This window comes from Juglans regia, chromosome 7 (genome assembly GCF_001411555.2).
Source record: "Juglans regia cultivar Chandler chromosome 7, Walnut 2.0, whole genome shotgun sequence".
NCBI lineage: Eukaryota > Viridiplantae > Streptophyta > Magnoliopsida > Fagales > Juglandaceae > Juglans > Juglans regia.
Window position 1 is genome coordinate 25706967 of NC_049907.1, and position 11869 is coordinate 25718835.

The 11869-nt window shown below is 40.1% G+C and overlaps 1 protein-coding gene across 1 annotated transcript; it reads left to right on the plus strand.

Moving 5' to 3' along the window:
- The first annotated feature begins 10058 nt into the window (after positions 1 to 10058).
- Positions 10059 to 11669, plus strand: LOC108987344 (60S ribosomal protein L21-1). Its single transcript, XM_018960249.2, has 2 exons — positions 10059 to 10381; positions 11224 to 11669. Exons 1-2 carry the CDS (start codon positions 10145 to 10147, stop codon positions 11479 to 11481), a joined length of 495 nt encoding a protein of 164 aa, XP_018815794.1. The 5' UTR covers positions 10059 to 10144; the 3' UTR covers positions 11482 to 11669.
- The last annotated feature ends 200 nt before the right edge of the window (positions 11670 to 11869 follow it).

An 11869-nucleotide genomic window follows, 5' to 3' on the forward strand; every position in this document is an offset into this window, starting at 1 on the left:
AGAGGAAATTATGCCATGTGTCTTACTACGAAATGGAGGACTAAGGGTCTATTTGGGAACATAATTATTCTCAGACTATTTCACTAATATTCATTATTATTTATAAACTATTTCAATATTATTCACAGATCATCTGATATACTTTTAATATCCAAACGAAACCAAATTGGAAAGACTTATTTGAATATTAGCAAGACATGAAATGGAGGAGCAATTGGGAAGACTTATTTATATATTAGCATAAATGAAGTGGTAAAAGACTAAAAGTTGGTTGGAAGGACACTCATAGCCCTGAAAGGAATGGGCCCGGTCAGGAAGCCCATTGGATATGAGCCCAAAGCAAGAACGGATTAGTCGCCCAAGTCTTAGAGACCAATACGAACCCATAAGGTAACCGTCGTGCATGCCAGATAAAATGATTAGGCTAGTAAGTTGGGATAAACCCACCCTCTTCAGATGATTATCATGTTAAGCCGATAAGAACAACGAGAGGACTGAGCTTATAACTGGTACTTAATTTCCCAGACCTATATATGTGATAAGAAGGTAACAATTCAGGGAACTTGATATTCAGAGCTTTTGTGATATCCCCTTCTACGTATCATTAACTTTAGGCATTAAAGGTGCTACAGGCACTCTAGGCCGCCAACTTTCTCTGTTGCAAGTAGAGTGCGTTGGTGAATAGCGTGGGAAACACGTCTCGAACAGTGGCACCGTCTGTGGGATCTTAAATTTACAAATTTAGTTTCCATCGAACTCCAACATGATTTCCACATGCCAACCACCACACTCTCTCAAGCAACTCACAATGAAGACGAAACACCTATAGACATGGATGCACGACTTGCAAAAATTGAGGAGAAATTAAAGAAGGTTATGGAAACAATGGAGGACCTACGAAGGGAGAATGAAGAGCTGAAGCATCACAACACTGAACTCAGCGAGGCCACATAACTGAGCCATAATGAGCAACTAGAAGGAGAAGTGGAAAGCACCTGAGGGATCAACGCTGAAGAGTTATAAAAGAAAAACTACACGAAGAGTTATGTAGTTTTTTCGATAAATATGAGGAGATGGCCAAAGGATTGGGGGATCATCCTCGGTCGAGCAGCTGCTGAATTGCACAGACCTGCCCTACATTACGAAGGTGGTGGCTGCACCACTCTTGCCAAAATTTAAAGTCCCACAGATAAAGATGTACAACAGGTCCCGAGACCTAGTCGATCACCTAGAGAATTTCAAAGTGCACATGACTCTACACAGTCTTCTAGGTGAAATAACATGCCTAGCCTTTCTGCTAACATTGAAGGGTGTGGTGAGAGGTTGGCTTGGAACACTGCGGTCTGGGTCAATCAATATTTGAAGAATTGGCCAAGCAGTTCCATACGCTATTCATGGCGAGCAAGAGGCATCAATGGCCTGCTGCATATCTCCTAACCATTAAAGAATGAAAGGAAGAAAGTTTAAAGGCATACTTGATCGATTCAATAAGGAGAGGTTAACAACTGACAACCAAGATAAAAATATAACATTGGTAGCTCTTCTGGGAGGTGTATGGCCTAGGAGCCCATTCATAGTCGAGTTGGCGAGGAAAACTCCTTCAACCCTGAGGGAGTTTATGGACAGAGCTGATGACTTTGTCAATGCGAAAAACACCGTACAAGCCCTTATTGAGCATTGAGCTAAGGAAGAGTGAGATGAAGTCAGAAGGCAAGAATTCTAGCAAAACATGAGATATGAAGATTAGCTTAGGCCAACAAGAGAGAAGGCATGAGAGACAAGCGTCCAAATGTGAAAAAGGAGCCCGGGTCATTCATAATAACTTGAATGTACAAAGAAAAAGAGGGGTCTTCGAGAAAGGAACAATGACAGGCAAGGAAAGGGCAACGCTTTTACATGTACCATCAGTCAGACACCCATTGGACGAAAGATTGTACTACAATGAAAAAGAGGGTATCTGAGTTGGCAGGTAGTGGAAAGGTTGAACGGATGCTAGCTGAATGTGTAAAGCCGAAGCAAGAACACAATTCTCGTCGAAGCACTAGTCCGAAAAGGTGGCAGTAGACAAGAGAAAACGATCGCGATGCCCCTTGCCAAAACTCTAGTAGGAGAGTGCATGTCCTCAAGGCTTGATATGAAAAAGTTTACATGGTGAACAGACTGCCCAAGTCCCCACGGCGTGGTAATACAACAATGATCTCCTTTAGGGAAGAAGATTGTGAAGGGGTCTTGTACCAGCATGACGACGCACTAGTAGTAACCCTCTTCGTCACCAACTATACTACTAGGCGAATTCTAGTCGATAATGGAAGCTCAACAAACATCCTATTTTGCGAGTGCGACGTCCCCAGATTTTCGCTTGGGATGGACGGACTCTGAAGCGCTAGGACATGCAATACAAGATTACTTGCGCCCATTCATGACAATTAAAAATGCAATGTACCTAACATGCATCTAAACAATATGCAATATTCGCTGTGAATTTTTTCTTTTAGCAATGCATAAAGTACCAGAATGCTATATCCTAAAAAATTAAAACATATTTCATAAACTGAAGATAATAGATGTATAGGTTACAACGTAAATTCAAAAGGTCTACAGCCATAAGAGTACTGGAGACAGAGCTCCCTAAGTACATGCAAAACTAAGGTAGCTACTAGGCTAATCCATCGAGTAGCTTCCATAACTTAGTTAAGGATGCCATAATACTATCGATGAAACAAAACATCAAAGCGATGAGCTCCGCAATGTGTTGTCACTGTCTAGTCGGCCGCCTCTGGTCGATCATCTGCCGCGTCTCCTAATCCTGGCACATGATCTACCATTCTGGGGGAAATGGTAGTTGTGACTACTACAGTGAGATTTAAGTACAAATCTCATCAAGTTAACAAATAACTTAATTGACAGTTTAGAGATGTATGCATGACAGTAAAAGCATGAATACATAACATAATCATCAATAAGCTTGGCGTAACTTGACAAATAACATGACATGTGCTAACATGACTTGAACTGATATGAGAAGAACTTGAACATGAACTGAACGTGAACTTGAACTAAAATTGAGCACGAACTTGAACGTGAAATAACATAAGCTTGAACTAAGACTGAACATGAACCTGAACGTGAAATAACATGAACTTGAACTATATTTGTAACACCTCACTCCTCAATAAATTTATTTTTTTAAAACGAATTTAGGAACCAATATGCTATTAAACTTGACTTGAAAAATTTTCTTAATAACGAAGCATCAGATATAAAAGATCTCATAAATGATATTTTATTTAAAAAATATTTTATTAGGATTAAATGATAATTTTTTTTTTTTTTAAATTGAAAGTTTGAACATACTTTTTGAAAAGCTATACTAATATTTCATTAGAATGATATTCTTTTCACTTGACATAGAGGGCTACACCAAAAGGTCACTAATAGTCAGCCATCATTTGTTTAAGCTTGCATACCTGCTAGTGTACGATTGATAAAGAATAAATTAATAAAATATTGAAAAAATGATTGAGAGAGGATAACCTTAGAGAGAGTAAAGTGAAAATAGTGGGAGAGGCCAAGAGAAATTGATGAGTAGGTTTGAGTACTAAGAGTACTTTAAGTATTTTCAGAATATCTCACTACTATTTATTATTATTTTTTATCTACTTTTTACTACTATTCAATATTATATCATTACTTTTTCATTACTTTTTTCACTACTATTCACAAAATATCTAAACTACTCTCACTACCACGTAGCCGAAGGCTCACTGTGCTATAGAGAAGTGTAGGGACATGCGTCGGCGTTGGAGATTTGTTGCATGCTAGACGTGGGCATGCATGATGCTAAGGAATATAAAAAAAAGTGGAAGATATATAAGAAATTTGGAAAAGGATGGCGAAAAGTTCAAGTTGGACTCTGATAGTGATCGACGGATGAAATCAAAATTTGAATTAAAGATATATTTTACAATTAAGTAGTTGATTGAGAATGACCGAAGCTGTATAGGTAACTATAATCAGTAATGATTTTAAATTGAAATAAATTTCTAATAGCCGCTCTTTAAATTCTAAATGATTATAACTCGTTTAATAAATAATAAATGAGATTTAACTTAGTTATTAAGCCTAATTAAAATTCTTAATCAATTTCAATAATTTATCACTCATGAACTTATCAAATATGACTCATTAAATATAATTTAGGCTTAATAAGATTTCTCAATATTCCAATCTTAGAATTATTGGGCCAGGTCGTTACAATATTGTTGTCTCATGGGGTTACTACGATGTCCTTATCTTATGGAATTGCCACGATTTTCTTGTCTCATAAGGCTACCATAATGATATTCTTATCTCATGGGGTTACCATAATAGTACTTTTGTCTCATGAGGTAACTATAATGATACTTGAATAATAATAACTTGAACAATAACTTGACTGTATGTGGACGTAACATGACTAAACTTGGAAGATACTGTTTTGGAGACATATTCTGAACTCGAGACATGACGTGACATGAAATGAAATAACAGATGAAATGACATAACGTAATGTGTCATGTACGTGAGATGAATGACATGGCATAACATGAAGCAAATAACATTTCATGACATGAAATAATATGTGACAGATGGCATTTCATGATATGAAATAATATGTAACAAATGAACATTTCATGACATGGTGTAATGTGTAATAGACAAACATTTTATGACAGAAGATAAGATGTAATAGATAAACATCGTGTCATAAAATATAAAGTGTAATAGATATATATGTAGTGACATGACATAGCATAGCACATATGATGACATAAGATCATAACCACTTGTTACCTTACCAATATACATACACCATAATCTGATAATAAGTTAGAAGCTAATTTACAGTGACTATCGTGTTACGAAGAAAAATGCACAAAACACGAAAAATTGTAAATAAAGATTTCTAAATGTTAGGAACTTCATCACTAATAGTTTAAAAACATGAAAATTCTACATTTTAATAAAATTACCATTTTATCCCTCCACATATGAGAAAATTATTATTTTACCCTTAACTTAAGTATTTTACATCCTAACTCTCAAGCTCACCAAAATTTACATTTCTTGTGTAAATTTTGTCATAAATTCAAATATCTAATTGGAAAATTTTAAAACACGTCACAACCATAACAAACTCATCAAGGCTGAAACACACATAGGTCATTTTTTTTATTTTTGTTGCAATTCTATCAAATCTCATTTCTCATACTTAAATCAAAATATTGAAACATAAAAAATCAAGTCCTATGTCCAAATAGCATATTAAAACAACCAATAAAATTCATTTCACAAAATCATAAATCTAGTGCTAAAGAAGACTGGGGTAACCACATAGGAGGGTGGAAAGCTTGGCCTCCACTAGGAGGGACCATACATTGTAGCCGCCAGTCATCAACCTAGCTCGTATCGCCTAAAAGATAGTCAGGGGAAGGAGTTGCATGCATCCCTGGAATGTTGAGCATTTAAAGAAATATTACTCTTGATCTTGTATATTTTTGTAATAAGGAACAATGAATAAAAGCGATAATTTCTCTCCTTAATCTCGTATTTGAAACAAGAAACGGGCGTGTTGGTCAAGGACCCCACGACCCCCAAACTACCAAAGTTGAGTACAAAGACTCGCGGTGATGAAATGGGCGAGCAAGTCAAAATGACCCCGCGACCCTCAACTATCAAAATGAAACCCAAGAACTCATGACAAGCAAAACAGGTGACTGTAAAGAACTGCTAAAAATGCAAAGCAAACATCAAGTACCCAAACAAAGGTAAGAACGAATACAACGAATACATTTTCCATACATTGTTCGATGAGAGGATATACACGATACAAAATTATAAGAGATTCCAAAGGGGGAGCAACAGAAGCCGAGGGCGTTGACGTGGTAGTTAGGAATGCGTCAAGCATGGTATCACACCCCAACGCATCAATGAACTGCCAAGAAACCTGATCAAGCTTAAATGACTCAAGGTTCAATCGCCTCAAGTCGGTCCAGGGGTTTACGAACAGAAAAGACATGAGACGCTCCACACCAGCCCCATAGCCATAGCCAAAGGCACAGTCACAGACAGACCTGGTCATCGTGAGTTAAGGGGATAGTCAAGCAAGTTCTTCCTTCAAATAGGCCAACTCTGATTCCAACTCCAGAACTCGTCGATCCCGGTGTTTGACCATAGTGTCAAGATGCAACAAGGAGTCACCCAGCTTCTTCTGGTTTTTATCCATCCATTTCCGGTCCTTCTTCATCGCTGCATGCCTTTAGGAAAGCTCCTCCAAAGACCCCTTGGTTTCAGAGAGCTCGAGATCAACCTACCATCGAGCTTTTTCACCAGACGCCATAGCCTCAGTAAGTTCGACACAACGTCGATTAGCACTGGCTAGCTCCCTCTGGGAGGATTCTAGTTCCTTCCTAAGACTAGACAGTAGTGCCTGAGCGAAATCCCGCTCTGCCTTCAACAATGTTAACTCAAAGCTATCCTCAGCTTAAGCCTCCCTTGCTTGCATGAGCTCACCTCGAAGGTTGTATCGACGAATGTCCAGATCACCCTCCAGTGAGCAGGCATAACCATCCGACTACTCGAAGAGGATTTCCAACCGGGCTTTTTTAGACTTCCAGTTCTCAAACTCTCTCTTTGCCCAAATGGCAAACATGTACCTCGACCGAACTTCTTATTCCAAATCAACCCTATCTGCAACAATCCAGGCAGTTAAGTCATCCACCCCTACAACAATTAGACCAACACAACACTAAAAAAAATAGAGTAAAGAAATCGCAAGAAGGAAAGAAAAGAGAGATAAGAGTAAGTCATACCAAAGAAAGAAAGCCTCTTAGCCGGCCAACCATGTCTCTGATAGACTCTCACTTGGGGGGATGGGAGGGGCCTAGGCGCCTCTCCCATGGAAACCCTGGCCTTGAGTCATGTCGAGACCCAAGAGAATGGGAGCCTGGTATGAAAAAACCATAAGAGGTCCCACCCCCAAGAGCACCACCAGATTCCTCAGTTGGGCGAATAGGTTCCACCATGACAAAGTGGGGGATAGCAAGCCCCTCCTCACCCCCATCTCCCATGGTGGAATGCCCTCCCGAGAGGGGGGGATACCCCGTCACCCACAAAGGATGAGTCAAAATGAGAAAGAATGGAAACCCACTCCCTACTCACTTCCAAATCAGTGGGCGGAGTCTCACCCTCAGAGATAGTAGTTGGAAGAGAGTTCGGAGTAGCTTCCCTCTCTCATTCATCCTTTTGGAGGTCGAGGTGACTAGCTGCTCCTCCTTCTGATCCTAATCCTCAGGGACCACTGGCGAGGTAACTCCTGAAGGCGTTGAAGCGGAGAGACCCAAAGAGAAGGTGACGCAGACATCTGTGTCCCTCTCCTCCGCCCTGCACCAAGTTGGTTGGAGAGATTGTGGGAAGTTCAAAAGAAGGCTAGTGAGCTAAGCCAAATTCCTAAGAATGGAGGTCAAAATCGAAGGCAGTGACCAAGTCAATAAGCACTTGGCCCATCAAGTCTTCAAGATTGTCAAGGCCAAAGGAGGCCCCACGTGTCGACGAGTGTATGATCACAGAAGGCGGGGTAGATGAGGGACAGTCGTCAACATGCACAGAGGCTTTTGTGTCTGTTCTAGCGCCATTTTGGTCAAAGGACGGCTCGGACGTCTCAACGCCCCAATGGGAAAGGGGATCTTCCTCTTCTTGACAGATAACTCATGCCGAAAGAGAATGTTTACTCACTTTCTTAGGCGGAGTAGGAGCGGACCTCTTATTGGGAAGTGTTGCCACCTTTGTCAAACACAAGCAACCACTTATACTGAAGCGATCGGGCATAATAAGAAAAAATAAATATTGGCTGGGGTTAAAAGGGCCTCGGTCCAAATGGCATCCACATTCTCTTGAACCCAAGAGAGGACCATTTCAATGAGAGCTTGTTCCCGCTCTGACAAAGTGACTGTCATTACTTTATCGTCAAGAACTCTACGCCAATTGGCATTAATAGGGAATTCGCCCTTCAATGCTTCACAATTGGGAAATTACCAACCTTGACCAAAAATAAACAAAAACTTCCTCTGCCATTATTTAGCATTAGAATGGCAAGTTTCAAATCACACCAGGCGTCTAGAACGCGTACAAAAGCTACAAATATTGCCCGTTGAGCCCCTAATCGAGTAAACCACAAGGAACTCTCAGACGATCAGATATGGGTATTCTTCCCGAGCAGGTTCCAAAACCATCCACCACACAATATGCACAAGTGCACCCTGCAAGCATGAGAATGAAGTTGGGCAGGCGCCAACTTCAAGAACATCGCACACCGGGCGACAAAAGGGTAGTCTTAAGCCATGAACAAAAGTGTAGGCTGGCAAGGCCACCTTCTCAATGAAACCTTTCTCGTCGTCAGCACCCCAGTGAAGAACAGGTTCCAAAACCATCCACCACACAATATGCACAAGTGCACCCTGCAAGCATGAGAATGAAGTTGGGCAGGCGCCAACTTCAAGAACATCGCACACTGGGCGACAAAAGGGAAGTCTTAAGCCATGAACAAAAATTTGGGCTGGCAAGGCCACCTTCTTAGCGAAACCTTTCTCGTCGTCAGCACCCCATTGAGGAAGTTCAAGAATCACGGAATCTGGAATCCCATAAGAGTTCCTCAAATTAGTAAGGTCCCTAGGGGTGAGAACAGAGTGCCAATCAACACCTTCAAAATAAGGAACATCCTTTTGAATAGAGAATTTTGGGGCCGACGAGGGGGTGTTGTTAGTAGGAGATTGAGAAGAACTATGTTGGGCCATTGTAAAGCAAAGAAAGCTGGAATCTTGCAACAAGGGCGAAGAGAAGTCTGGGAGTCAAGGGAAAAGAATAAGAGAGAAGCGTGAGAGTGTAAAAGAAAGAGGGACGAAAAGAAAAAGACGAGTAAATAAATGGTTATAAAGAAGAAATAGAGCGACAGTTACGTGCGTGAGTGGAAAAAGAAAGAGGCTGACAACAACATCATTATATGATCTGGTGATGTAACGAAAAAGGGGGGATGGAGTAGTTACATCACTCCCAAAGTCTGGGACGCATGTCGCAAAAGTAAGCAGCTGTTGAAATCTCCAAAGCCCTAAGGAAGTGAATAGTCAAGTGAGGTATTCGTTGCATTCCCGCCCAAGGCGAGCACTAATCATTTTGCCCATTTAATAACCACCACGTCCATACAACAGAATGTGGACAACTAGGTGCCTAAGGGGAGAGCGGAGCAAACAAACAGCAACGTCATTACAAAAGATGTGGGAATGAAAACCGACAAGCAGGGTAGCACTAACCGATCATTAAATTTTCTTCGTGCCCACGAGAGAAGAATTAGCAAGGTAACTGGAGGGACCCTCATAGCCCTAAAAGGAATGGACCTAGTCAGGAAGCCCATTGGATATGAGCCCAAAGCAAGAATGGACCCTCATAGCCCTGAAAGTGTTGGATAATTGGATGCAAAGGCCAAGCAGAGGTAAAAATCAAAGAGCAAGGCTAGAATGCTAAGATCCATAAAACACAACCATTCACAGTAAAAACTAACATAATTTTAATCATGAGCGAGACCCTATTTTTGAACTTTTAATAAAGTTGCTAAAAATATATCTTTTTTTTACTTATTATTAAAATAAATATATTACACCGATCCTCAAACTATTAAGAACTTATCCTTCGTATCTTAATCAAATTTTAATCGTTAAAGTGAATGAAAAGTAAGTTATATTATATGATTTTGATTGTCATATCTTAATGAAAGAGGTATAATGTCAGTTATAATAGTTTATGGTGTAAATGATGAAACTTTTAATTATTTATAAAGGTACAAACTATATCTTATTCCTAAAAGATAAAATTCTCGTGCTTGGAAAATAGGGATGAAAACACAAACATGGGCTTTTAGTTTTTGAAAAGAGAGATGGCCCAACTCATGAAAATGTCGGGTGAGGCCCAACTCACATATCCCAGGAACAGCAAAAGCACTGAAACCCTAAAAGCCGCCCCCAGCTATAAAAAGAACCGCAAACACTATCACTTAGGGTTTTAGCTGCGACACCCATATCCTCTTCCTCGAGAGCGAGAGAGCGAGCGAGAGGAAATGCCTGCTGGTCACGGTCTTCGTTCTCGGACCCGAGATCTCTTCGCTCGGCCCTTCAGGAAGAAGGGTTACATCCCCCTCACCACCTACCTTAGGACCTATAAGATCGGCGACTATGTCGACATCAAAGTGAACGGCGCCGTCCACAAGGGTATGCCCCACAAGTTCTACCATGGCCGTACCGGCATAGTCTGGAACGTCACCAAGCGCGCCATCGGCGTTGAGATCAACAAGCAGGTGATGTAGAAGTTTATGTTTTATGTTTTTTTTCTTGTTTGGGTTTTTGCTTTTTGCGTTTTATTTACACTTTTTCTCGTGTTGCATATGTGTTCGACTATTCGCTTTTGTTCTTTAATTTTTGGGTTTCTGTGATCTTGCTTGATAAATGGTGTTGTCTATTTTCTGGATTTAGTTGGTTTATAGTAGATATATGCATTTCCTGTTTGCGCCACTATGCTTGAATTTAGGATCCTGGGTTGTTAATTTCAGTGGTTTTGCTTGTGTGGCTGATTTTTTTTTAATGATTTTGTTGTATATATGGTTTTCTGGGAAATAACATGGAAGATTATATTCATTTTCTGTTTGCACCATTATGCTTGAATTGAGGATCCATGGTTGTTAATTTCAGTGGTTTTCCTTCATTTCTTAATTTTGTTTTCATGTAGTGGGTATGTGATTGGTATAAAATTATTTTCTATTAGTCCAAATCTAGTAATGACTAAGCAACCTGGCCCATTGTGACCCTTTTTTTTTAACATAATGCGTATAAGGTATATTAGTTATTTGCTTTGATAACAAGTGCATTTCCTTGGGAGGATCTATGTACAATTTGCTTTAGTTTCACCCACATACTTGTGTAAGGTTATTTCTCAAATGCTATTTTAGTTTGTTGTAGTGATGCTGGATGGTGTGAGATGTTTTTAAAGCATGTTTGGGTATATCTGGATGTCACCATTTGCCAAGATGTAGCATGCTAGACAACATATATTGACTAAAGTGACAACATTTACATAACCAATTCTGGGCATTTTAGATCTGGATGGGTCTTAATTGATTGAGATGTGTGTATGTAAATGCAGGTGGGTAACAGAATTATCAGGAAGAGGATCCATGTTCGTGTGGAGCACGTGTTGCCCTCAAGGTGCACGGAGGATTTCCGTATGAGGAAGCTTAAGAATGATCAGTTGAAGGCTGAGGCAAAGTCAAAAGGTGAGATCATTAGCACCAAGAGGCAGCCAGAGGGCCCTAAACCAGGATTCATGGTGGAGGGGGCGACGTTGGAGACGGTGACTCCCATTCCTTACGATGTTGTCAACGATCTTAAGGGTGGTTACTAGGTCTTTGCTGTTGTTGTTCGGCTGCTTTCTTATCCGAATTTGTCCTTTGTTAGTTTCTTAACTCTTGGAAAAGATATTTTGATTTCTGCGTCAGAAGAGAGTCGTGGTTTGTTTTCATTTGGTGTTAAATACATGGATGTTTCTCTATTAAATATCAAAGTTTTGTTTGAATGTTGGAATATTTTCAAGATATTGTTTTCAAAATGTACCTTTAGCTCGATAAGTTAAGCTGTTCTGGTGTTATAGTTCTTCCTGAAGTAAATATGCACCATTTTCCAACGAGGAGAAGGTGTAAATTAGTCCGGGTGATGGATCGAAATTTTTGATCCATCATTTATTCTTTGGATTGGACCGAACATTGATAGGGACTGGACCAATTCAGTACAGT